The sequence below is a fragment of the Vitis vinifera genome, chromosome 5, assembly GCF_030704535.1.
Source record: "Vitis vinifera cultivar Pinot Noir 40024 chromosome 5, ASM3070453v1".
Taxonomy (NCBI): domain Eukaryota; kingdom Viridiplantae; phylum Streptophyta; class Magnoliopsida; order Vitales; family Vitaceae; genus Vitis; species Vitis vinifera.
This window is the reverse complement of record NC_081809.1, coordinates 21,942,067-21,969,592: the sequence shown is the minus strand read 5'-3', so window position 1 is coordinate 21,969,592 and position 27,526 is coordinate 21,942,067. Positions and strand designations below refer to the sequence as shown.

At 37.3% G+C, this 27,526-nt stretch overlaps 1 protein-coding gene across 2 annotated transcripts; it reads left to right on the top strand.

Moving 5' to 3' along the window:
• On the top strand, positions 1 to 24,209 carry LOC100261738 (aspartic proteinase 36). 2 transcript variants are annotated; one of them, XM_002267010.5, is made up of 10 exons: positions 1 to 453; positions 2,070 to 2,199; positions 2,340 to 2,587; positions 4,980 to 5,201; positions 8,161 to 8,323; positions 8,434 to 8,507; positions 11,528 to 11,615; positions 14,714 to 14,789; positions 15,749 to 15,820; positions 23,982 to 24,209. In XM_002267010.5, exons 1-10 carry the CDS (start codon positions 167 to 169, stop codon positions 24,128 to 24,130), a joined length of 1,509 nt encoding a protein of 502 aa, XP_002267046.2. In that variant the 5' UTR covers positions 1 to 166; the 3' UTR covers positions 24,131 to 24,209. The 2 variants fall into 2 exon arrangements, with proteins under 2 accessions (XP_002267046.2, XP_019075765.1); XM_019220220.2 differs by lacking the exon at positions 1 to 453 and adding an exon at positions 1,371 to 1,442.
• Positions 24,210 to 27,526: the final 3,317 nt, after the last annotated feature.

Here is a 27,526-nt window from a genome sequence, read left to right as displayed (position 1 = left end):
GGGTCAAAGGAAATCACCTCGAATGGCTTTCAGTGGAGAAAGGAAAAGAAAGAATTTTCCCATTAGGAATTTGATAGTAGTCCTTGCCTCCTTGGAGGAGCCAAACGCAGCTTTCCCATAAGCTCCCAGGTCTACGCAGATGTCAATTGGAGATTGAGAGAGAGCCATGTCCAAAGGGCCCAAAGCCATCATGCTCATCATCAGACCTCCCTGCCTCTTCGCTCCGTCACCTCTGCTTCGAATCCTATTATTATTACCATTATTACTCATCATCTCCATCACTATTACGACTCCTGTTTCTGCAAATCACGGCTTTTTCAGTCTCAAGTACAAATTCGCAGGCCAGAAACGGTCTCTCGCCGCCCTCAAAGCTCACGACAACAGCCGCCAGCTTCGGATTCTTGCTGGCGTCGACCTCCCCCTCGGCGGCACCGGCCGTCCCGAAGCCGTCGGGTTCGATTTACTCCATCCTTTTTCCCCTTTTCCTTTTGTTTTGAAAAAAGTTACTTTTTGGGTTCAAATAGGATTTTGGGAATTGGTTTTGCTTTAACGTGTTATAATTGATCAGTGAATATTACACCTTTCCATATCTAAATAAAATTATGCGATATGAAAATTTGATTTGAGATGTGTTCAATTTTGCGTTCAAAATAGGAATTTGAAAGTGGGTAATTTTTTCTTGATTGAAGTTGGTGGGGCTATTTTAGTTATAATCGTTTCCGAATACTTTAGTTTTCCATAAGAATAGGAAAAATTCAGTTAATATATAGCTATGATATTTCAAAATAGGATTCTGGACGGTGGGTATTTTTTCTTGATTGGGAAGTGGATATTTTCTTGATAAGTTAGTGGGCTTATTTAGGTATGATTTATCACTGAACACTGAAAATTTCCATTTTCACAAATTGTTGCTGAAATCTGAATATCGACTTGCTAGTATGATTTTTTTCTTCTTTTTCTTTTTGAAGTATAAATTCAGAGTAAAAAATTTGCTATTTTTTGCTTGTCTAATGTTGAATTTACCCTTTCATTGGTTTGAAGTAGGATTCAAAGTGGGTAAGTTAGGTTTAGTCACTTTAGTGAGTTTCTTTTGGACATGATTCAGAGCTGACCACTGAAATTTCCAGTTTTACTGAAAATAAGGCCGAAAAAGTTGAGCTGGAATCTGTTGAATTGTTGCTAGACACCAAATATTGACTTGCTATATGTTATTTTTAGAAGTATCAAATTAGAGTCATGAATTTGCTCTTTTTTTTATTAGCCGAACAATGAATTTATATTCTTCAGTTTATTCAACGCTGAATACTGAAAATTTTCGAGTTAATTACGATCTATTAATCATTGAAATTTCCATTTTACTGAAAATAGGGAAAAATTGGGCTGGAATCTTTTGAATTATTGCTCAACTCTGAATATGCAATTGATATGTATAATTTGCCAAGGTATCAAATCAAATTCCTAACTTTGATATTGTTTTATTAGCCTAGTGATGGATTTACCATTTCTATAATTTTTTGCACTAATTCTGCTTGAAAGGGTTTCATTCATGTTGGGTTGTAATTTGAAATGAGTTAATCTTGTGCCTGAAACAAGATGTGAAATGCATCAGTTGAGTTTAATGAGTGCATTTGTGTATGGTTCAGCATTGACTAGTGTGATTATCTGGGTTAAGTGTGATATAGCAATTACTCACATTTCCATTTTCACTAGTAATAGGGCTGGAAAAGTGCTCAAATCTGTTTAATTATGCTGCACAATAAATCCACTTGATCCAGTCTCCATGAGATTTTAAGTATCAAATCAAAGTTGTTAATTTTCTGTTTTGTTACTTGCCTAATGATAAATCTACTCTTTCAGCAGTTTGAAGTTTTTAGTCCTTCAAATTCAGCACCAATTTCAATATCAAGTAAGAAAAATGCTTTTTTGAACACATTAGTTCAGTCCTACAAATACAGCACTACTAGGAATGGCCAAACACCTGGAAAACCTTGTAATTGTTACAAGTTCTTGTATGACATGTGTGCTTTCTATGCTTACTTTGTTAATATATGTTTTTCAAAATTTTGTAGGCTTTACTATGCTAAAATTGGGATTGGAACACCGGCAAGGGACTACTATGTACAAGTAGATACAGGAAGTGACATTATGTGGGTTAATTGTATTCAGTGCAATGAATGTCCCAAGAAAAGCTCTCTTGGTGTAGGCTTCTCATCTTGCTCTATGCTTGTTACTTGTTTGATTTTTCTGTGTTGTATTCCTTGCATTAACAAAATTTTCCTTCAAATATTTTAGCATTGATTTTTTGCATTTTGTTTTTTTTCTTTGTTTTCTTCTAACAGATGGAACTCACATTATATGATATAAAGGAGTCACTCACTGGAAAATTGGTTTCTTGTGATCAAGATTTTTGCTATGCAATCAATGGTGGCCCTCCATCTTATTGCATAGCTAATATGTCCTGTTCTTATACTGAGATATATGCAGATGGGAGCTCCTCTTTTGGATACTTTGTAAGGGATATTGTACAGTATGATCAGGTATCTGGAGATCTCGAAACTACATCGGCAAATGGCAGTGTTATATTTGGGTTAGTCATCTTTTTAAAATTTATTCCAATGTCATGCATACGATATATGCTGTATTTTAGCTGTAAATGTCAAAACTTGTAAGTTCTATCATATGTACACATGAAATATGTAATGAGGCTATACAATTTTCTGAGGGTACTGTATCAGGAGGATTATGAATTTGACCTTCATATTGCCAGTGACCTGGTTTACACATGAAGGTCCTTGTGCTGATGCTATAGTGACTTCACCTTTTTGCAAGAAGTTTGGAATCATATTTGCCCTTTTCAATTATTAGTTTCTGTGAAATTCTGAATTAGTCTTCTTCACAAAAAATCAAGAGAGACACCAGAATATATATCTAGTCTTGTCTATTCTAGGAAAGGATAATTCATGATATACATGGTAATTTAAATCAATTCAAATGTCATAGTTCAGCTATACACGGAGTCCTAAAAGGAGAAAATCCTAACTAATTTATAGCTGTACAAGAGGAGTCCTAAAAGGAGAAAAAGTCCTAAGTTATAAGACTCAAACTTTCAACACTCCCCCTCAAGCTAGTGAATAGGTGATTCTTCATTCGGAGCTTGCCTATAATTCCTTGAAACGTGGTAATAGCCTGCCCTTTAGATAGAACATCTACAAGTTGGCCACCTACCCCAATCTATGGAGTACAAATAAGACCACTGTCAAGCTTCTCCTTTATGAAATGTCAATTTACCTTTGTATGCTTTGTTCAATTATGTTGTACCGGATTATGAGCAATGTTAATTGTAAACTTATTATCACAATAGAGTCTCATAGGGTGTGTCCACTTGATTTTAGGATCCTTTAAAATAATCTTAAGCCACAACAGTTCACAAATTCCTTGAGCCATTGCTCAAAACTCGGCCTTGGCACTTGATCTTGTGACCACTGGTTGCTTTTTACTTCACCAAGTGACTAGATTTCCTCCAAGAAAAGTACAATACCTTGATGTTGATCTTCTATCTAAAACTGATCCAGCATAATCTGCATTCGTGTAGGCTTCCAAGTACAACTCCATACCTCATTTGAACAACAACCCTTTACTAGAAGTTCCTTTAAGGTAGTGTATGATATGATAGACAACTTGAAGATGAGAGTCTTTGGGATTGTGTGTAAATTGACTGATAATGCTTGCAACATATGGAATGTTTAGTCTAGTATGTGCTAAGTAAATGAGTTTGCCTACTAGTTGTTGGTACATGCCACAATCTATGGTTTGATTCTCTTAAGGCTCTCCTAATTTGTGGTTTGGTTCTATTGGGGTATCCACTAGCTTACATCTTTTCTGGTTTACACATAGTTTCTGTTGTGAAAGAAAGATGCCCTCCTTGGAACAAGCCACATCGATTCCTAGGAATTACTCCAACCTACCAAGCTCTTTAATTTCAAATTCTCTAGCTAAAGACTGCCGAAGAGCCTCCTTTTCTCTAGACCACATTGTGATCCCTAAGCCCAATTCCAACTTTCCTCCATAAATTCTAAAAACCCCAATTTTCCAACTTGTTATACCTTGTCCCACTAAGATTCTGTTTGCAACTTTATAGCAATGAAGTGATTGTCATTGGAAGGTGATTCACAGTTCTCTGTAAGTGTCCCCCTTTTTTTATGATGGCAGAGTGCCCCTTATAGATCTCTTACTTGGATTGTTTGTGTTGTGTTGACATTTTCTTAATTGATTTTTATCTTGTCAATTTTTTATGCGTTGATTCCTGATAAGCAAGTGGGTTAAGATTGTGTTTAAGCTTAAACTGAGACTGGTATTGAGGTCTATGGTTGTACAGGATTCAATAGACTATATGGTTGTACAAGATTGTGTTTAAGATTAAAACTGTTTTTTGTAATCTATTATCTAAAAATAATCTAGTTAGTAATGACTCTGTTGTTTCTGTTTTCATGTGAACAAAATAGACATGTAGTCAATGCCATCTTAAAGTGTAGCTGGTCAATCAACTATTTTGGGTTTGAATCATATAATTTGGGAAAAAATAATTACTCAAGATGATTTACAATAAAAGAAAATATTTGAAAGAGAGTAGAAGGGTTAGATTTGATGGTCGTAAAAATTGTTTGTGATATTAGTTTATGTTTCCAGTGAAGTTTGTTGTGCCTGTAATTATTTTGTTATTTTCTTCGGTCATCTTTTTTGCTCCTTTCATCATCACATGTAGATTGTCACACTGGATGAGGTTCCTTAGAATGCATTCTATTTTGCTACTATATTCTTGATTTTTGAATTTCTTCAAATCTGTCTAAAATTCTGTTCTGGAACTTTGTAGGGCCTTTTCTTATCATTGTTCAGGTTGCAGTGTTTTCACTTTGTGGGGTCAATTAGTAATTATCTACTCTTTTATTTTTTTCATTGTCTTTTTGATGTTTTTGGGACAGGTGTAGTGCTACACAATCTGGGGATTTAAGTTCTGAGGAAGCTCTTGATGGGATACTTGGTTTTGGGAAGTCAAATACGTCTATGATTTCACAATTAGCTTCTTCTGGAAAAGTGAGAAAGATGTTTGCACACTGCTTAGATGGTTTAAATGGAGGTGGGATCTTTGCTATTGGGCATATTGTGCAGCCAAAAGTTAACACAACTCCATTGGTACCAAACCAGTATGTATATATTTCTCTGTGAACGTCTGATAAAAAAATAAAAAATTCTGTGTGAACTTTATTGTTGTTTTTGATCTTTGCAGTCTCTATTTTTTTTTTCTTGGTAATACTTTGTGTTTGTTTCTGCTGATGTATATGGTTGGTTTCTTTTACAATTATAATATTCTGATGTCTTCTTACATAAATGTGCCGTGTGATCTTGGAAGAGTTGTGGTAGCTTCTGTAATATATCTTGAACAAGCACCCCTTGTGCTCGACCTTAGTCATCTTTTCTTTGGGCATTGGTTCATTTGTTTCAGTGATCATGCAGACTAGTTTCTGGTCTAGTTATGTGCATTCAATTTTAAAAGTTTTTCTGTCAAAATTGAATATAAATCTCAAAATTTCAAAATTTGCAAAATCGAGATTTAAAACTATGTCATTTTTGGTGTTGATGTTCAGGTATCTTTTATGTATTGAGTGGTGAACATGTGGAAGTAAATGGTACATATTGGTGCAGGATGCTAAATGGATTTAAAAAAATTTATTATTTGTTTTTTCCAATGTTTGTAGAACCGGACCGGTCATTGAATTGGAAAAGTTACCGGTTCACAGTTCACTGGTCAAACCGGCGGTTGAACTGGTGACGTCATAAATATATAATTTATATATTATTGAAATTAAAATAATTATAAAAATAAAAATAATATAATTTATATATTCGCGTGAATAAGACGTAATAGTTTTGAAATTATTGTGAGAATCAAATTATTTTATGAAATTATTGTTTTAAAGAAATTATTTTTGTCCAAAACTCATTAGAGAGAAAGGTACAAATTTTCATAATATTTTTTAAATAATTAATATAAATATATATAAAATAATAATATAAAAAATTGAGAAAAATGCTATTTTAGATTTATTAATTTCTAAAAAAACGGATATACAACATTTATTACAAAGGAAATAAAAAGTGAAAAAAACGAAAGAGAACACTTTATAGTTTATATTCCTTTTTGAAAAAAAAAAAAGGAAAAGAAAAGAGTTTGAAGAGAGAAAGAAATGGAAAAGAATGGGGAAGCGAGAGAGGTGAGAAGCCCAGCATTAAATCATGCCCCATCCCCTCTCCTATCAATCTGGACTTGGTTTCTTTCTCTCTCATTTCTTTTACCTGCTCGGCTTCTCTTCAACGTCGACGAATCCTTGATTTTCTTTCAGGTGAGTTCACTTGTCTTGGATTAAAGGGAGAAATGATGATTCCAAGCCATTTTCGTTCCCATTTTTGATTAATTTGTGTTGCGGATTAGAAATTTTCTAAAGCACTCGTGATTTTGATTTTGATTATTTTATTTATAAATTCGGGATTTCGTTGCCGGTGGGTGGGATTTGATCGGAGTTGGGGAGGGCGACTAGGTTTTGAATATTAGGGAAAAATGAAAATGGGCAAAACAGTCATTTTGCTTTTGCGTAACCGTGTTTGATTCCTATTTTCTTTTTACCATTGTGCTCCTATTAGTCCCCTCATCAGGTCGTCGTCCTTCAGGTAGGAGCGAGAGGTTGGGGGTAATCAAAACGACGTCTTTGATGTTGTAAAAAAAAAAAAAAATAGTTGAACCGTCCGGTTCACTTGGTCCGATTCCGATTCAATCATCTTTCGGCCCAATTCACCGAACTGGACTGGAACCATGACTGACTGACAATCGGACCGGCTGGTCCGGTCCGGTTTTTAAAACTATGGTTTTTTCATAGTCACCTTTTTCCTCACTGTTAGAAATTAAACCTAGAACCTCCCACATCCCCTCCCAACCCCTTGCCCCTTGAGCCAAACCTTAAGGGCTATCCTCCACCTATGCTTGAAGATTATGGCATTCCTCTGGATCAAGATCACCTAGAACGTAGTTATGACAGCCATTCAATTAACAGTACTCTCTCTGCCTTATCCACAAAGAGCCTTCCTGCTTACCAAGGATGATTCAATGGATCTAGCTTCCTTCCTGGTTAGCCATTGGCCTCTTGATTAGATGATCTAGGATTCTTGATTTTGATTGTCTTGGTTTTACTGGGAAGATTGATGCCTCTAACTAGAGATGAAAAGAAATCCCAGCTTAATACTCAAAATCTTTATCAAGATTTAGTTTCTTGTCTCTTTGTGTGTGTGTAATGTTGATATCTACACCTGGTAGTGCTATGAAGTTTTTTATGGGGCTTCACCACTTCAACTGTAAATGATGGGACCATGTAAGGGTTTAAATGGGTTAACAATGGTTGCTATATATGGGCAGAAAGGAAGAGTTTGAGTTTAGTGTCCTTCTTCATGTGAGGTGTCCTGTAATTTGACTCACTGCTTAAAATGTAAATAATGGGACCAAATATGGCTGTAAATGGTTTGACTGAGGATTTCATACATGTTTAGCCAGGAAAAATTGAGTTTGATGATTTCCTTAATGTGAAACTTAATTTTATAGTTTTGCATGTGTATCGTACCTTTTGATAAAAACTAAAAATATGTAATATTTTGGTTGGTAATTCTTGGGAAGTTTGCAACTGCTTTGTCATAAGTATAGGTTTGTTTGAATAACTTAGATGAACAAAGGCCCCACTATTAATGTTCATTGTGAAGCTTTATTAATGATGGTGAGAATTCGACTCTAAATATGTATATTCAATTTGACATAGGTTTACTTTTTTATTATGTTATATTAATGATTTTATCAAATCCTATTGCAGTTTTTGGTAAAGATTTAAGATACAAACAAATTAATTGTCAATGAAGTTCCTTGCATAATTTTTCTGATTTCTTGAGCCAAGTTTTCTGTCTCCTGTATGATAGTCTCCATGTTCTCTTACATAATACACATCTTGCCTTTTGGATTGCCTAACGTTTCTTGTGCAAAAATTTAGGTTTCCTTTTATTAGTCTTGTTGGATCTTGGTCTGCAGAATACCTTGAATTAAACTGTATCTTGTTATAAAAATTTTAGGACACATTACAATGTCAATATGAAGGCAGTTGAAGTTGGTGGTTATTTTCTAAATCTTCCAACAGATGTATTTGATGTGGGAGACAAGAAAGGAACAATCATTGATAGTGGTACAACCTTGGCTTATCTCCCAGAGGTGGTTTATGATCAGTTATTGAGTAAGGTAGGTGATAAACCTGCCCATATAAATAAAAAATAAATTTGTTTGGGATTCTCTTTATAAATTGCGTACTTACATAGTTTAATATTCTTTTTTTTTTCCCCTTTTTTTAGATATTTTCTTGGCAGTCTGATTTGAAAGTACATACCATTCATGACCAGTTTACGTGCTTTCAGTACTCTGAAAGGTATGATGCATAGCAGTTAGCTTCTGTGACTAATTCCAAGCAATGGAATGTAATAGTTAAGAGTTATTGATGTTTGTATTATTTTGAAGATAAGCAAGTTAAAATTGTGAAGTCTCTTCATATTGTCATGTGAATTTCATTTCATTGGAGGTTTTTCTAGTCACTATAATTTATATTCAAACATTATGCTATTATATGATCCTCTTGGTGGACAGGAGCAGTAGTTTGTTAATGCATCTTCATTTGAGTAGTAAATCGATAGAAGATTCACTGTACATGGTGGCAGGGAAGTGAGGGAGGGAGGGAGGCATGTATTGCCACTTCTTATTGTTCTACCTACTAGGTTTAGTAATAGGTACCCAATAGTGAAAGGTCCTTGCTAGCAAATATTCATTTTTGTCCAACTAACAAATTTAAATTTTTATAAAGAGGATTATTGATGTACAACTTTTTTTTAGTTTTTTTATTTAGGGAGTGGTACTCTGTTCTCGTATGGCTATGTGAAAGGAATTTGCATAAAACCTTTGATAGATTGTCTAATAAGACTCGTAATAATTCACATAATGGCTTCGATTTTCCTCTTGGTATTAACCATAACAATTCAACTTTCTTCAACCCCCAAAATACTTCCAAATAAGTACTTCAAATTATGAGGTTTTCAAGTGTATTCTGTACAGCCACCTATATTGTAAGTGGTTGGGTTTGAGGTGCGGAGGTTGGCTGTAGATCAGTTGCAATGTCTGATCACACTGCTAGAATTGGGGTGCTGTAACAGCTGAAATTCATGAATGGCTTTCAGCTGCTGCTGTTGAAGATTCTTTCCACAACATTTAGCTGAATCTGAGAATCTTGAAGAAAATGAACAGCTTTCTTCGAAGGAGTCAAAACTTCCTTTATGTTAATGTTAACTGTACCAGCAAAGATACAGCCTAACAAGTTTCTTTTGAGAGCTTTTTCTTTGTGAAGTATCAATAAGGTTGATGTTAATATGAAGGGTGGGATCTTGGAGGGAAATAATCAGGAATTTTTTTTTCAGCAGATAATGATGATGAAAGTCATCAGAAAAAGTTGATGTGGCTTACTATTCTTAAAACAATTATCATAGAACCATACAATGCAATCAACATGAAGTTCTGTTGTAGTATGTGGCTCATATTTGAGCTTCTTTTTTCTCTCTTTGGTGTGGTGTGGGTTTTCTCTGGTACAGTTAAGGAAACTCTCCTTGGTTGGCATGGAGCGTTTGTGGGGAAAATCCGTAAAAAGGCATGGCAAATGACCCCCTTATGTATATTTTGGTCAGTTTGGAAGGAAAGAAATTTGCTAGCTTTTGGGAATGAGGTGCTGTCACTCCAAAGGCTGAAACATTCTTATGTATGTAATATGTGGTCTTGGGTTAGGGTGTTTATAGTTTTGAGCCCTCGTTCTCTTGTTAACTTTTTTGAGTGGCTAGGCTGTAGTTAAAGGTAGGGGTTTCTTCCCGCTTCCTTGGGTTAGAGTCTGTGGGCTACTTTTGTATATTCCCTGTATACCTAGAGGGCACTAGTTTGGTGTCTCCTCTTTCTTTTTAATATACTTCTCTTTACTTATCAAAAAAAAAAAAAAAATATTTGAGCGAAAGACATGGAGAAAAAGGGGCAAATGCCGGAGCGAAGCTGCCCCCCGCGGTATGGTTCAGGGGTATTTTTGGAATTTCATTCCTAAGGGTTAGTATAAATATCCTTTTGTGTAATCCTAATTTGATACATAGTGAAAATCCTCTTTCCCTGTTTCCGTGGATGTAAGAAATTAGCCGAACCACGTTAAATCTTCGTGTTCTTCTTTCTCGTTTTTCTATTTTTCGGCCATTAATCGTTGCATGGATTCCAACAAGTTCTCAAATGTTTTGTGTTATATCTTTTGGATTTTTCATGTTATGTTTCTTTTTCTATGTTTTTTTTGATAGATAAAGGGAATTATATTAAATGGAAAGAGGAAGCACTAAAAACAGTGCCCTCAAAGTATACAAGGAGTATACAAAAGCAGCCCAAAGGGTCGAAACCAAGGTTGGGGGGGAAAGAAACAAAACACTTCACCTTCCCTTACTTAGAGCCTAACCAATCAAAAAAGCTAATAAGAGAAGAAGGGCTCAAAACTATAGACATCCTAACCCAAGACCAAAGATTACATACAAAAGAATAGTTCAGTCTTTGAAGCGAAAGCTCTTCATTCCCAAAAGCTAAAAAATTTCTTTTTCTATGTAAGAGGCTGAAATATTTATAAGAAAACAAAGAGTGCCCAAGGGAAGAATAAGATGTCCTTACTAACAGACTAACAAAGAAGATAAAAACATGGAAAAGCAAAACTAAACACAAAGCAGATGAGACAACACTAATAACCATCAAGAATGGTAGCAGTCTCCTCTAACCTCTAAAAACACCTCACCCCTCTTAGCCAAATGATCTGCTTCTTGATTTTCAGGTCCTAGGGCTTCAGCTGTCAAAGTTTCTACCAAATCTGATACGGCCAAAATTGCTGTCAATGTGCAGTCAAACCTCCATTGTCTTTCTTCCTGTCGTCTAAGAATTAACAATTTGAAGGCAGACTTTTAAAATATGAAATATGTAGGTTTGAACATGGAAAATTTAAATACAGATGTAATTTTAAATTTCACGTTATTTAATATAGCGATGCCTTGTATTTCCATTTCTTATTATATGTTCATTTCCCAAACATTAGATTTTTCTTTCATTATTTCTCTCACAATATATGATATGATACTTGAATTTGGTAATTGATTGAAATAGAATGCAAAAGTTGGCAATATGAATATCCATGCTATCTGGACTATATTCTTCATGTTGTATGCTCTGAGAAGATAATATTTTGTCACTCCACATCTCTACTTCTATCTGACTCAATGTGTAGGAATATGTAACTTCTTACTTGAATGCTATCTCATGACATCTTCTGTAAAGTAATTCCTGTGTTTATAAAAAAATTGAGGTACAAGTCTTATTTATATGATTACTTTTCTCCTGCAGTTTGGATGATGGATTTCCGGCTGTCACTTTTCATTTTGAAAATTCACTTTACTTGAAGGTTCATCCCCATGAATATCTATTCTCATATGTAAGTATATTGCATCATTATTGTAAATGTTCTTCTTGGTTATGTTGCTTTATTTAGTTCCTCCTCTGCCACACACCCCAACTCCCCCTCCCCACCACCACTTAAACAGATTTACAATTTCCTATTGTGCAATGATTATATGCATGCTTTTGATATTTATTGGCCTCAACAATCGAACCTACATGTATGGTGATTTAGATAACCTGGATTTTAGATTTTTTGTTTTTGCAGTGAACCCTTTTTTGACTTTTGAGGTGTCAGTTGGATGACACAAGTTTACTTCTTTTGTAGAAATTTTTTAATATAGTTCCTTATCCATATCCTTGTGAAGTGCCTTAATTCGATGTAATGCATGCTGATACTTTAAGCAATTCTCAAATTTATGAATGTGTATTCCAATAGGAAGTTGTGAATGTGATTGATTTCTCCATGGGTCTTCACTTTAGGGATCAAAATAACAGAAGTCCTTGATGATTCATTAATGCCTTTGGTTATTATGCAAACCCCACCATAGAGCTTTTTGGTGGGGAAGGGGAAGGAAGAGGTTGGTTGTTATACACATTTTTTTTTTTTAAATTTTAGAACTTCTTGTTACTTGAGAAGGCAATGCAGAATCCATATAACTTTCTGAAACTTCATAGTTTTGTCCAACTTGTGTTCCCTTAGTTTTAGCTAGAAACTTGACAACAGATTTTGTATTGGATTTTTTGTGTTGAGAGAATAAGAAAACTAGAAATTTCAACTTAAAACTAGGTATGATGCCACCAGTAGTGTGCAACCTGTAGTTGATCCTAATCACATGATGTTTGTAATTGTTAAGAGTTTATTATTTGCTAAATTATGGTAGGTGTATTACTGTAATCTTCTCTTTTTTTACTTTAATAATATAAATATGTAGAAACATATGGGAAAGTTGACAAGAGAAAAACCTAGAACCCCTTTATTCTCTCTTTTCCTTTCTTCAAAACCAATCACAAGTTCATTGTTTCAACTCTAATTAGTCACACACACTCTTGCATAAACCTCCAAAACATGAAGGCTTTGTTCCTCATGGAGACCCGCCAAACCTGACCCTCCTCAAATTTGGGCCTAATTCAATATTCAATCGATGCTTACTTCTCTTTTCAAATGATCTCTCAGAATTCCCCCTTTCCAATCACAAGTATCCCCTACAGGCTCTCTCAATTTACTGACAACCAACTGAGATTGTAAAAATCAAAAGGGAGACATTGGAGAAGAAAATGGTAGCATCTGCAAACTGCAGATGAAAAACTCTTACACTGTCCCTTCCAACCTGAAAGCCCTTAATCAGGCCACACTCTTCAGCATTCTCTATCATCTTGCTGGTGGATGTCATAATGGTCACCAAGATGGGTGAGAGAGGTCCCCCTGATGAAGGCCTCTAGGGATCTCAATCGAACCCTTGGCAATTACCATTGATGGGCACAACAAATATAATTAATGAAAGGCATCCTTGAATCCAATCATGTTACCTGGACTCAAACTGTCCTGTAAAAAGGATGTGATTTAGGAAACTCTAATCCACAAGATCGTTAGACATCTCTTTTCTAAACATTCTTAGTTTTCTAGTCATACTTTTCTAAGTTCTTTTTCAATGTGAGGTGCTAATTCAATGAATAAATTGACTTGGATTCAATAGGAAGTTACCTCTAGCTAAAAATTTATTGTACAAAATCTGTAAAGGAGAATACCTTATTGGGGGATCCTTTAAGCAAAACCAAAGAGAGTTTTCAGCCCTAATTGTTTTAAACCCTATTTGGGAGAGCTTCTTAAGTGCTTAAAGCAACGTTTGATGGTCAAAAGCAATTTTAGCAGCGTTCAGATGGAATTCAGAAATGTGGGCCCTACACTTCGTGCATTGAGAAAGCAAAAAATCCATGTTTTTCCTCAAAGATGATGTGGGAAGTATATTTTAATTTAATTATTAAAATTTTTAAAAGTATCAACATTATTCTTATTTTTAGTAATAGCATTTTTAAGATATAGTTTTCAAACGTAAAATTCATTTGCACAACAATAGTATTTACTTTTGCTTCTACTTCTTCTACTATTAAACACAAAAGTTAAACTCTATCCCAAATAAGCCATTAGGCATTGTTATTTTCTAATTAGATCTTGTTCCTATTATTAAATGAGAAGATATGACGTTGCCATGCCATTGTTATAATGATTATTAGCATTATTATTTTACTTTTGTTAAACTATAATATATTTTCAATATCTTCCTTTTCTCCAATAAGAATCAATTGGTTGGATATTTGATATAAATTAAGAGGTCATATAAAATTAAATTTTCTTGAAACTTATTTCATTTTTTTTTCATTTTGTTGTATTATTGTTCCTTCTAATATTTGTTGTTGTTGTGGTTTTTTTTTTCCCCACAGTAAGCTTTCTAATTTTTTATTTATTGGTGTATTTTAATGTTATTTAGTTGGCCATATGCAATATTTTGCACTTCTTACTTGTGCATTAGTTTTTATGGATTCTTTTTTTTTTTGATCAGATAGTTTTTATGAATTCTTAGCCTAACATTTTCTGTTTGGCTATGTGATTTGGTTTTTTGATATCTCTGTCTAGTGTCATATTTTGTTTTTAGTTACACATTGATGTATCTAGGTGCACATGCATCTGTAGTTTAGAGAGTCTATATGTTTTTACTTTGTATTTTCTTGTTTTTGTATTATTGTAGTTTAGTTTTCTTTGGTGGGAGGATTCCTCATCCTTCTCTTGTACTTCTTTTTTCTATCAATATCCATTTGTCATTTTCTATCAAAAAAAAAAAAAAAAAATGCATCTGTAGTTTAGGTCTTTTTCATGTCTTTGCAGAATGTTTCATTTGAACATTATTACTACTCAGTGGTGTGGAAATTGGTTTTTATTGAACTTTGCCAAACCATCACAACCTCCCGTTATCTTTTCTCCCGTTGGTTTCTTTCCTTTTTCTTTTTTTTCTAACCTTCTTATGGAATCATTCATTTCTTATCTTGTACTGCATTTATTATTTGTACTAACAATTTTCTAAACTTCATTATCTTAATTTCCATTTATAAGTTAATTTGCCGTCATAATTTTGACAGGATGGTTTATGGTGCATTGGTTGGCAAAACAGTGGGATGCAATCCAGGGATAGAAGGAATATCACCCTTTTAGGAGGTATACTCCTAGAATTTCTACTTATCAGTGTTTAAATAACTCTAATCACCTAAGCATAACTCTAAATCCACTTGCAGTTTAGTTAGGGATTTAAACCATCACTGTTTGATTCAACAAGAACTTGTAATAGATGGATAAAAACACAGATTCTTTGCCAGTTGATTTTAAAATTTTTATTTGCAGTTAACAATTTATTCTTGGATTGTTTTGTACATTTGAGGAGTTTATTTTCTACTTTTTCACATTTCATTTTACAATAACAAAAACTAATTTGTTATTGATAAAAATTGTCTTGAAACATATGTTGCAGTATGGTCATATTCAATTAATCCAACCCAACAAAGCCTTAATTCCAGGTCGACAACAAGAAGCCTTCCATTCCACTTTACCATCTCGTTTCTTTATCCTTGGCAATCATATCTTTTATCACTACCTTGTCACACATTCCTTATAGTTTTCCTCTTTTGCTTTTGAAACTTTCAACTTGGATCTAATCACTTATCCATGCTACAATATTCTTTGCATTTCAATATCATTGCTAAACCATCATGCATGATGCCCTAATCTTGTCCTTAATTGGGCTAGCACTAACTTGTTACTAATGCATCAGTTCTTATACTTTGATTTCTTATTCCATCATTCATCCGTCTAAACATAGTTAGGTCAGCTGATTTGTAGTTTTTGATATGCTTCTTAATTGCCCCACATTTTGTGCCATAAAGAGGAATTGGCTTTATAATCATCTTATTTTTCTTCTGTTTGACTTGATAAGTTTTCTTATAATTACAAGGTATCCCTTTTTTACTATTGAATGACATGTCAGAATTTTCTAGCGTTGAATTGTAATCCAGTTGAACTTGTCAAATCTGATAAATTATAAGTTTTCCATAACTAAAGAATGAGTGTTTCTTGGTATTTATCTGAGCCATTTTTTTTTTTGTTTCAATGTTCTATTGCAGATTTAGCACTTTCAAATAAGCTAGTCTTGTATGATCTAGAAAATCAGGTCATTGGATGGACCGAATATAACTGTAAGTATCATGTAATTTTTTCTTCATTTTTAAGAAAATGTTTTTGGCTGGTTTTGAAGTTTTTCGTAATGTAGGTTGCACATTTGAGAAAATTATTATATGCTAAATTGTGTCTCTTAATCTTCTAGAAAATTGTTGCTTATGGTTGTGGTCATTATGAGAAAGTTTCCTGTAGTCTCTTCCCTCATAAATAAATTTGTCTGATATCTGAGATAGCTTTATTTATTTTGGAGTGGTTAGGTTTTCTTATCAGTATAATTACCAATCTTGAACTCTTTCTTAAGTGCGGTTAACCTGTGTGTTCAACTTTGATATTTATTTATGACAGCCTTGTTATGGAAAGTCTTAAAAAACTCTTCATTGAAACCAACCACCATTTTATGTTTGTTTGTTTGTTTGTTTCTTTTTTTTAAAAAAAATAAGTTATTACTTGTTTGGATGCACTTCTTGTTTTTTGTCTTTTAAAATAATCCTGCATGTGTTTAAAAATTTGAGGTGATGAAAGATTTTTAAAATTTGAGGTGATAAAAATTTTTAGTACTTCAATTTTATTAAACAGCTTTTAAAAGTCATTTATCTTTTTAAGTTAAGTATTGAGAAGTTCTTGCATCTTATTGCTAACTTCTTTGAATTGTGATAGCTCTTATATAAAAAGTATGGATTTACTTTATCTCTTTAAAAATTATTTTTAAAATTTTAAAATTTGAGGTGATAAAAATTTTTAGTGCCTCAATTTTTTTAAACAGCTTTTAAAAGTCATTTATCTTTTTAAGTCTCAAAAAGTTCTTGCATCTTATCTAGTAGTTACTTTTATTTTCTATTTTCAAAAACACAAAACAGGATGTATATCCAAATGACACCTTAGTTTTTTATTTTTATTTTTACGGTTGTATGCACCAATCCTTCTCTATTTATTAAATGGGTATGTTCTCCTGAGGCCCAAGTGCCAAGCATATAAAGCCTCTTGCCCACCTTCACATTAGTTGCAGTCTGTAGTGTTTTAATGAGCCCAAAGTGAGAAGCATGTGATGACTTGGTGTTTGGAGGCCTACTAAGTTCTTTCATCTGTTTAAGGCATTTGATGCCTTTCTTTCAGTAGTGAGGACTGAGGACTTTGCTAGCCCTCTACCAATTATATCACTTATTGCTGTTATTGTTATGTGAAATCCTTAAAAAAAATAAATAAATAAAAAGGGAGGTGTGGGTGGAGAAAATGTGCAGTGTGGGGCATAACAACCCCAACAAAATCAACTAGAAAAGAGGCTTTTCTCTTGGTGAGCTGATCGATTTCTTGATTAGCCTATCAAAGCTTCCATTAGAAAGAACAATCAACATCCCTACCCAGTCCCAAATCCTCTGTATCTAATGGTCATATCTCCTTAGTCATCCAAGATAAAAATGTAGCCGAATGCCCCTCCCTACTAGTTGTACCAATGGTTTTGATGACGAGCAATGTCGACAAGAAGGGATAGCTACTATATGTATGCTATATTGTCTACATGATTTTAATGTGCTTCTGATTGTGGAAAACTGATAAAAACTTTCATATTCAAAATTTTAAGACACGGATATAAAACATTTTGAGATTCAATTGTTTCATGTGATTCTTCTTGCACAAGATTGCTGGACCAATATTAGCATTAGTGCTTAATTGCTTTACCGTGCATTTTTCATTTGCTTGGCTTTTTCCCCCTTCCCAGGTTCTTTTTCTAGTCATTCCTTTTCTTGTTTTCTAAGTTAAATTTAACTAAAGACATATTTCTCTATATATTTTTTTTTATATCTGAGACATGCCAGTGGAATGGGAGATTTTTGGTCTTCATTATTTTCTATATAATCCTGAATGTAGAAAGACAATATAATGTAAAGAGGTCTCCAAAACCATCAGTGGTCATATATCTAAATATTCAAATGTAACTGAATATTGATGATAATTTTCTTCAAACTGCCTAAGCTTTATCCCTGGGTTGGAACCCAGAGCCTCGTGTGCTAGATTAATTGCTTTGGTCAAATGTATTTCATTGTTGGGAGTTATAGATCTTGGAAATGAGAGAGAGCGAGGGGTTTCGTGAGGTCGAGAGCAAGGAAGGGGAGTCTCGGGCGGAGAATCGTGGGAGGAGGAAAGGAAATAGATTTGTGGTGGAATCGAAGATGTTCGAAGTAGAAGCTGAGGAGAGAAATGGAAAGCGTCATGTTGTGATCTCGGAAAGTAAGGGTGAGTTAGTGTCTTGGGTCCGACTGGGGCCGGCGAGTGTGGGACTGTTCATAGAAGGGTTGACTCAGTGTCTGAGGAATGGGGAAGAAGGAAGATGGGAGAAGGGCTGGAAGGAAAAAGGGAGGTGTTACTCCATGGTGAGAGAGGTGAATAGGGCCGGGAGCTTTATCCGTCTGGGGGTGACGGACATGGAGAAAAGGAGGTTCGGTATTTGCATACCAAGAGGGGGAAAGGAAAAGGGAGGATGGGTTGCTGTGATAGAGGCCTTACGGAGGGAAGGACTTTGGCTTGAGGAAAAGGAAAGTGATCAAGGAGTAAGGGAGTCATGCAAGCTGTATACGGAAGTGGTCAAGGGCTCAGAGCTCAGGGATATAACAAGGTTCAGAGTGGAGACAAAGGAGGAGGAAACAAAGAATAATGTGAGTAGATTGAAGCAGTGCCTGATAGGCAAATGGAGCCCTAGTTTAGCGCGAGAAGAAGACCTTGCGAGTTTGGGGTGGGCAGCGGCAAGAGTGTGGGGTTTGAAAGGTAAGCTAGGTTTGGCTAGATTGGGGAAGGGCTGTGCCCTTTTGGAGTTCGAAAAGGTGGAAGAAGCCAAGAGGGTGTTAGCCTCGGGGGCGAGATTAGTGGGAGGGATCCAAATGGGATTGGAGGTGTGGAGCCCGAAGTTTGGATGTGCTTCAGAGGGGGAAGACAAGAAGGAAGCTTGGGTTAGAATTTTGGGCCTCCCAATCTCGCTGTGGGTGCCGTCGATTCTGAAGAGAATGGGGGAAGCGTGCGGCGGTTTTTTAGACGTCGATCCTCTGACGGAGAGAAAGGAGGACTTGGAATGGGCAAGGATCAAAGTAAAGTTGTCTGAAGGGGTTTTGCCGAGTTCGATGGAGATCGGGGTGGAGGGGGAGGTTTATGTTGTGTCGCTGTGGTGGGAGATCTCGCCGGAAATAAGGAAGAAAAAGGGGGATGGCCGAGATGGCTGTGGGCGGCAGAGAGGGGAGGTCAGGGGTGGGGAAGAACCACGCGCGGGATGGCGTGTGGGGGAAAACCTGGGCGCTGCACCCAAGGAACAGCGTTGGTCAGAAGATGGGACGGGAGAGCAGGTGAGCCAGTTTGAAAATTGGGCTCAAATTGGGCGGGCGACCCGGCAAAGCTCCGGATTCGTGGGCGATGGGTCAAGTTCGTCTGGACTGGGCTGTGACCCCGTGGGCCAAAAGAGGGATTATGGGCCAACTACGCAAGGCATGCCTTCTTATAAGAGGGATGAATGGGCTGCAACCGGGAAAGGATGTGGGCTGGCTGAGGGAAGGGCCTCTGAAGGGCTGGAGCTTTTGTCTCATGGGCCTGCTATAAAGGGTGGGGGTTGTCTGGGCCAACCGCAGGTCCAAAAGACTGGCACGGACTATGAAGATGTCTTGGGCCTAAAGTTGGAAGTGGAATTTATTAAGTGGCGAGAGAAGGAGGCAAGTGGGATGCAGCAGCCAGCTCTCCAGTGTCCAGTGGCAGAGAGGGCGATCATGGATGAAGCCTTAAGGTATGGGTCTGATTCTAATCTAAAGGCTGTGGATTCCTCTTCTCCTTCTTCTACTTTTTTTGGTCGGACTCCGGAGAGGGAGTTTTGCGACCACTCTGGGGAAATAAGGGCGGGCCTCCAGAAGGAAAACAAGATGGAGCTAGCAGCCTTGGGGGGGCCTACAGCGAGTAGAGAGGGCTGTTGGGACCTGATTGAGTTAAATTGTGATGCTCTAGAAGTCCAAAACCCAGAATGCACTCCAGTTATGACGGGGTCTCAGGCTCAAAGGAGCGAGAAGGAGACTAAATGGGAGGACAGCAGCTTGGCTAAGTTTAGCAAACTTCTGGGATTTTCAGTAGAAGGCCTGGAGAGAGAGATATTGGACTTCTTGTCCAAAATTAGAAAAAGAAGGGAAAGGATTCATAGTAAAGGGTTACTGGAAAAATCAAAATTTGAGAGGGAGCTCAAAAGGTTGGAATGTTCAGTCAAATACAAGGAGAATGACAAGAAGAATAGTCATTTAAAAAGTAGAGGGGGCCAACTCTGTTTGTTTAATGAATCTTAAAATGTTGAGCTGGAATGTGAGGGGGGCAAATGATGTTAATAAAAGAAGAATTATTAAGTCTGTGGTTAGAAAACAGAAGGTGGACTTATTCTGTATCCAGGAGACAAAAATACAGTTGATGACGGATGGGATGGTGAAAGCTTAGGGGTGGGGAGATTCTTAGACTGGAGAACTATTGAAGCAGCTGGGGCAGCTGGAGGTGTGTTAATTTGTTGGGACAAGAGGTCCTTGGAACTGTTGGAGTGGGAGGAGGGCCAATTCTCAATTTCCTGTAAATTCAGAACTGTGGAAAATGGGATAATCTGGGTGTTCACGGGTGTTTATGGCCCTTTCACCAAAGAGGATAGGGAGTGCCTTTGGGAGGAATTGGGAGCAATAAGAGGGCTTTGGGGAGAACCCTGGTGTGTAGGGGGAGATTTTAGTGTGATCCTCTCTCAAGGGGAAAGAAGCAGGCAAGGGAGGATTACACCAGCTATGAGGAGGTTTGCTCAGGTTATGGATGACCTTGAGCTTATTGATCTTCCTCTTCAAGGTGGATCTTTTACGTGGAGTGGGGGGTTTCAGAATCAAGCCTGGGCCAGGCTGGATAGGTTTATGGTTTCACCCAACTGGCTTGATCAGTTTAGGAATGTGACCCAGAAGAGACTTTCTCGGCCTATATCGGATCACTTTCCAATTATAATTGAGGGGGGTGGTATAAGAAGAGGCCCTTCACCATTCAGGTTCGAGAATATGTGGCTGAAAGTGGAAGGGTTCAAAGACCTGTTGCGGAGTTGGTGGCAGGGGATGTCAGTGAGTGGAAGGGCTAGCTATAAGCTGGCTACAAAACTAAAGGGGATTAAGCAGAAACTAAAGGTCTGGAACAGAGAGGTGTTTGGGAACCTGGAGAGTAATAAGATGGCCGCTCTGCAGCAAGTGGACTATTGGGACCAAGTGGAAAGTGAGAGGGGCCTGATAGAGGAGGAGTTGTCAAGGAAAAAAGAAGCAAAAGAAGATTACGCTAAATGGGTGAAGTTGGAGGAGATACACTGGAGACAGCTCTCAAGGGAGCTGTGGCTAAGAGAAGGGGATAGAAATACGGGGTACTTTCACCGAATGGCAAACGCACACCGAAGAAGGCAGACCATGGAAAAAATAAAAATCAATGGGGTCTGGCTATCAGAGGAGCAAGAAGTGAGGAATGGAATAGTAGATGCTTTCCAACGGTTATTAACGGAAGACTCGGAGTGGAAGGCAGATATAGGGGGGTTAGATTTGAATCAGATTAGCCAACAAGAGGCGGACACATTGGAGCTCCCCTTCACGGAAGAGGAGGTCCATTCGGCCCTAATGGACATGAATGGGGATAAGGCTCCAGGGCCGGATGGTTTCACGGGGGCCTTTTGGCAATTCTGCTGGGAGTTTGTGAAGGAGGAGGTTCTGGAGATGTTCAAGGATTTCCATGAGCGAAAGGCTTTTCTCAAGAGCCTCAATACTACGTTTCTAGTCCTTATCCCAAAAAAAGGAGGAGCGGAGGAGCTGGGGGACTTCAGGCCGATCGGTCTAGTGGGCAGGCTGTACAAGCTCTTGGCTAAAGTGCTGGCCAATAGGATCAAAAACGTGGTTGGGAGAGTGGTCTCTTCAGATCAGAACGCTTTTGTTATGGATAGGCAGATTTTGGATGCGTCTTTAATAGCAAACGAGGTGATTGATTCATGGAAGAAAAAAGGTGAAAAAGGCCTGATCTGCAAGTTAGATATTGAAAAGGCGTATGACAGTGTGGATTGGCAGTTTCTGATGAGGGTTATGCAAAAAATGGGATTTGGGGTTAAGTGGAGGGAGTGGATATGGAGCTGCATCTCCACTGCTAAATTCTCAGTGTTAATTAATGGGGAACCAGTTGGCTTCTTCACTAGCTCTAAAGGGCTTCGGCAAGGCGACCCTCTATCCCCATACTTATTTATTATGGGAATGGAGGTGCTGAGCGCCCTTATTCGGAGGGCTGTGGAAGGGGGCTGCATTTCCGGGTGCAGGATCCAGAGGGGCAGGGGGCAGACTGTGAATATATCCCATCTTCTTTTTGCGGACGATGCCATAGTTTTTTGTGAGGCCAAGAGAGATGATATGACATTTTTGAGCTGGATCTTATGTTGGTTTGAGGCCGCTTCAGGGCTGAGGATAAATTTGGCTAAAAGTGAGATCATTCCGGTAGGGGAGGTGGAGGAGATCCTTGAGATGACTGTGGAGTTGGGTTGCAAGGTAGGTCAGTTGCCATCAACTTACCTGGGGCTGCCCCTGGGTGCGCCCAATAAGGCTGTGTGCGTGTGGGATGGGGTGGAAGAAAGGATGAGGTGGAAATTGGCTCTCTGGAAGCGGCAATACATATCAAAGGGCGGAAGAATTGCACTCATAAAGAGTACCTTGGCTAGCATGCCACTATATCAGATGTCCCTTTTCCGTATGCCTAGGGTAGTGGCAAGAAGATTAGAAAAGTTGCAAAGAGACTTTTTGTGGGGAGGGGGAAGTACGGAAAGAAAAGCCCACCTTGTCAATTGGGAAAGAGTGTGCGTGGGTAAGGAGAAGGGGGGACTGGGGTTGAGGAAGTTAGTCCCTTTGAACAAAGCCCTTCTTGGAAAATGGGTGTGGAGATTTGCTCATGCTAGGGAGGAGATGTGGAAACGTGTCCTTGTGGCAAAATATGAGCAAGAGGAATTTGGGTGGAGGACTAAGAAGGTAAATGGAGCTTTTGGTGTTGGGGTTTGGAAGGAGATTATGAAAGAAGCTGATTGGTGTTGGGACAAAATGAATTTTAAGGTCGGAAAAGGCACCAAAATCAGGTTTTGGAAGGACCCTTGGTGTGGGGAGGTGGAGTTGGCTCGTAGGTTCCCTCAACTCTTCAATGTGGCTGCCCAAAGGAGTGCCACTGTGGGGGAGTTATGGGACCACAATTCTGACCTAGGGAGTTGGAACCTAAGGTTTTCTAGGGGCTTCAATGATTGGGAGCTGAACATGGTTGATGAATTGCTTCAAATCCTAAGGAGTCAAAGAATCACCCTGGAGGAGGACTTGGCATTATGGAAGGGGGGGAAAAATGGAAAGTTTGAAGTTAAGGAAGCGTATGAGCTGCTGATCAGCCATAGTACCCTGCTTTTTCCCAAAAAGGGCATTTGGGTGGAGAACGTCCCTTCCAAGCTAGCGTTTTTTGCGTGGGAAGCTACTTGGGGGAGGGTTCTTACGCTTGATAGGCTCCAAAAGAGAGGGTGGCAGCTTCCTAATCGCTGCTATTTATGTGGTATGGATGAGGAAAACGTCAACCACCTTCTTATCCATTGTACAGTGGCTAGTGTGTTATGGGGGATTGTTCTTGGCCTATTTGGAGTCCAATGGGTCTTTCCAGAAACTGTAAAGGAGGCGATCATCAGCTGGAAGGGTTCTTTTGTGGGAAAAAAGAGGGAGAAAATTTGGAGATCCATACCGTTATTTATTTTTTGGACGGCTTGGAAGGAGAGGAATAGATTAGCATTCGGGGGGGGGGGGGGAGTTAGCTATACAGAAAGTTAAGAATTCTTTTGTTTGTAAGTTGTGAGGGTGGGCAAAATTGTATAGTGGTGCGGAGTCTCGCTCCCTTATAGGTTTCCTGGAGTGGATAGCCACCAGTTAAGGGTTGGTAGGTTTTTTGTTGTTTTTTTGGTAAGCTTGTGAGGCCTACGTCGCCTCGTATACTTCCTGTATGCTTTGCGGCGTTTTGCCTTTTGCTAATATATGTGTTTGCTTATCAAAAAAAAAAAATAGATCTTGGAAATATTTCATTGTGAAGTTAGGATAATTAATGAAGCATCATTTCAGTTCAAATGTATTTTTCCCCTTCCATTGACTTTTATATGGTTGATTTCAGGTTCTTCAAGCATTAAAGTGGTGGATGAACAGAGTGGAACAGTACATTTAGTAGGTTCTCATTATATTTCTTCTGCTTGCAGTCTGAGTACAAGAAGCGCTATAATCATGTTGTTGCTAACAACTATGTTGTACACTTTAGTTTACTAACTGCTACAGTTAATGTGGAATACAAATAGTCAATAATTAATATAATTCATATTGAATGGTAAAAAGAAATTCATGAAAATAGTTGATAAAATGGTGCATAAACTTTCCTCCTGACATGTGCATCATCTGTATTTTATTCTAGCAATGGGAACACCTGGTGCTAAATGCAAGGTACTTTCAACTTAGGCTAAATTTCTGTTTTCATGGTGGAACCAATTTCTGGAAATTTGCCACAAACAGAACATCTAACAAGACTTGGTTCAAGCAGGAAGTAATTAAAGAATGCAGCTTAATGGACTTTTTAAGGGAAAAAATGTAATGTCAGTCCACTAAATACAACTGTTGGTTTTAGGGCTGTACAATATATCCCATGTGCTCACACCTCACTCACATAGATACAAGTAGGTGTCAAAAACATCCTGCACATCTTTCTACCATCAATTTTGTGACAGTAAAAGCTGGTAAATCTAGTGGATAAGAGAAATCACAAAACTAATAAACATGAAGAAAACACCAGGAGGGGTTGGTTCACAATAATCAAGTTAATAACAAATTGGGACTACCCACCTAATAAGTAAAAATAGAGGTAAATGAAGGTCATTTTAGGGTTTTTTTTGTAGGGAAAACTGATGCAGTAACCAATGTTGAGATGCATTGTCAAGTTGATGTTCTAACATCACAGCAGTAATGTAGCGCTTCACTAGTGAGGTGGTTGGATGGCTCAAGGATATTGAGCTTGAGGGTAACAAGGAGCTCTGTGGACTGCCTTTTAAGTGTCTAGCCACCTGCTAAAGGCTTGCTGGAAGCCTTTTGAACTGTTTTAAGTCTCTATTGTTCTTGGTTGGAAGGTTGGTGAAGAGCTCCTTTGACCATCTTTTAAGTGTCTAGCTTCATTGAGTTTTGGTGGTTTTGAATTGGCTTCTTTGTAATGGTGTTAGGGCTCTATGCAAAATCTTTAATGCTCTCTTTTTGCTGGAAAGGTTTTAGAAAGGTTGTCCTAATATTTTTGATAGAGTTCCACCATGGGTTTCATTAGCTGTGGAAAAATTAGGATTCTAGTAATTATGTCCTAATTTGGTGCAGTTGATTCCTAATTTGGTTTGCATTCAATTAAGATCATTTCCTACTTAAAATTTTCTATTCTGGACTTTTAGGCTATTATTTCTCTATATAGTTGCTTTTTTTTTTTTTTTGGTCCTTTTTATACAATAGTTGTAGTGTTATATATAGCCTTGTAAACCTAATTCTGATTATAAATGAAAAATACATTTTTTTCTCAAACTTAGGGTCCCTATTGCTCTTAGGAAAGGAACCGGATCTTATATTATGCACCCAATTGCCAAATATGTGTTTTATCATAGGTTGTCTTTCTCATTTAGAGCTTTTACTACTAACATGTCTTCCGTAGAGATTTCAAAAATCTATACAAGTTGCTCTAATTCTTCCAAAATGGAGAGAGACAGTTGTGGAAGAAATGAGAGCTCCTGAAAAAAATTATACTTGGGAATTGGTGAGTTTACCAAGGGGAAAGACTCATCTAGGCTGCAAGTGGGTGTTCACAATCAAGCATAAGGTAGATGGTTTAGTGGAAAGGTATAAGGCTTGTACCAAAAGGCCTTACGCAAACACATGATTTTGATTATCAAGAGACATTTGCATTAGTTGCAAAAATGAATACAATTTGTGTGTTGCTATCTCTTGAAGCAAATTTAAGTTAGCCTCTATAGCAATTGGACATGAAGAATGCACTCTTGAATGTTGAATATAAATCCATTTGGGGCTATGGATATCTACAAAGTCAAATTGATTACACTATGTTCTACAAGCACTCAAGTGATAGTATGATTACTATACTCATACTGTATGTTGATGATATCATCTTCACCAGTGACAAACTTTCTAAATTGGAGAAACTAATAGAAATTTTGGCCTAGGAATTTGAGATTATGGATCTTGTCCAATTGAGATATTTTCTTGGTATGGAGATTACCAGATCCCATAGTGGTATATTTGTTTCACAGAGAAAATATACCCTAGAGTTAAGGAGACAGGATTATTAGGTTGTAAACCAATGGACACTTCTATTGATCTTAACCATAAATTAGGGTAGGGGAGTTAAAGCTCAATGGTAGACAAGGGACATGATCAACGATTGGTGGGTAAATTGATTTCCTTATCACAGACTCATCATGATATAGCATTTGCAGTAAGTGTGGTGAGTCAATTTATGCACTCACCAACTGAAGAATGCCTTGAAGCTATCTATTGAATTCTTAAGTACCAAAAAGGAGCTCCTGGTAAAGGTTTATTGTTTGGGAAAAGGGTCATATACGAATTGAAGCCTACACTGATGCTGGGCAGATGAAATAATAAGAATAGAAGATCAACATATGGGTACTATACATTTGTTGGAGGGAAAGACTATGGTTGCTTGAAGTAGTGGAGAAGCTGAATTTTGCGTTGTTGCTCATGGAATTTGTGAACTTATTTGGATAAGGATGGTGCTAGAAGAGTTAAAAATTCCAAGTGAGAAACCTATGAAGTTGTACTGTGATAATAAGGTAACAATCAATGTAGCACATAATTGGGTTCAATATGATAGAACCAAGCATGTGGAGGTGCATGCTGTTTGTTCCAACAGAAAAACTGCTAGCAGACATCCTCACCAAAGGTCTTCAAAAGAAACTGTTTGAAGTCTTAACAAGCGAGTTGGGAATATTGGATATTTTTAACCAATTTGAGGGGGAGTTCAGAAAAATTAGGATTTTAGTAATTTTGTGCAGTCAATTAGGGGATAAATCAATAGAGTCAATGGTTTTTCAAACCTAAGATTGTTTCCTATTTAAATTTTTTCTCTCCCTGATTTTTTGGCTACTAGTTCTCTGTATAAGTGTCCTTTTTTCCTTTCTATAGAATAGCTGTTGTTTTATATATAGCCTTGTAAACCTGTTAAGGAGCATGCTATGCATATTGAGCTTAAATTTTGTAAGTTTAAGCTTTTAGGAAAATTGATAGTTCAACAAAACCTAATCTTGATTATGAATGAGAAATTCAATTTTTTTCTCTAATCTGCATTCATTAACTAACCTTCCCGCCATCCACTGGAGCTGGAGAGTCCTAGGCATATAAAGATGAAGATGAAATTTGACCTCTGAGGTCAAGTATTTATCCGTTATAATAATAATACCCAGCAAACCCTTAAGCCATCCCGTCCTCACTCAAGCTGGCAGTGTTGTAACATGTTAGCTGAGAACATGGGTACTGAGTTATAAAATTCTTAGGAACCCTTGCACCTTGCCACAGATCTGGCAGATATTAAACCTTTGGATGTGTGGTGCCCAGTGGGTCCAATGGGCACCAAACATAAGGCTCTACCTTAGTTCATGCATGTTGCCC

Coding starts and splice junctions, on each gene's coding strand:
- LOC100261738 (XM_002267010.5), top strand. CDS start 167: ATGTCCAAAGGGCCCAAAGCCATCATGCTCATCATCAGACCTCCCTGC. Junction 8,508..11,527: donor TGCTTTCAGTACTCTGAAAG/GTATGATGCATA, acceptor TTTCTCCTGCAG/TTTGGATGATGGATTTCCGG. Junction 14,790..15,748: donor GAATATCACCCTTTTAGGAG/GTATACTCCTAG, acceptor GTTCTATTGCAG/ATTTAGCACTTTCAAATAAG.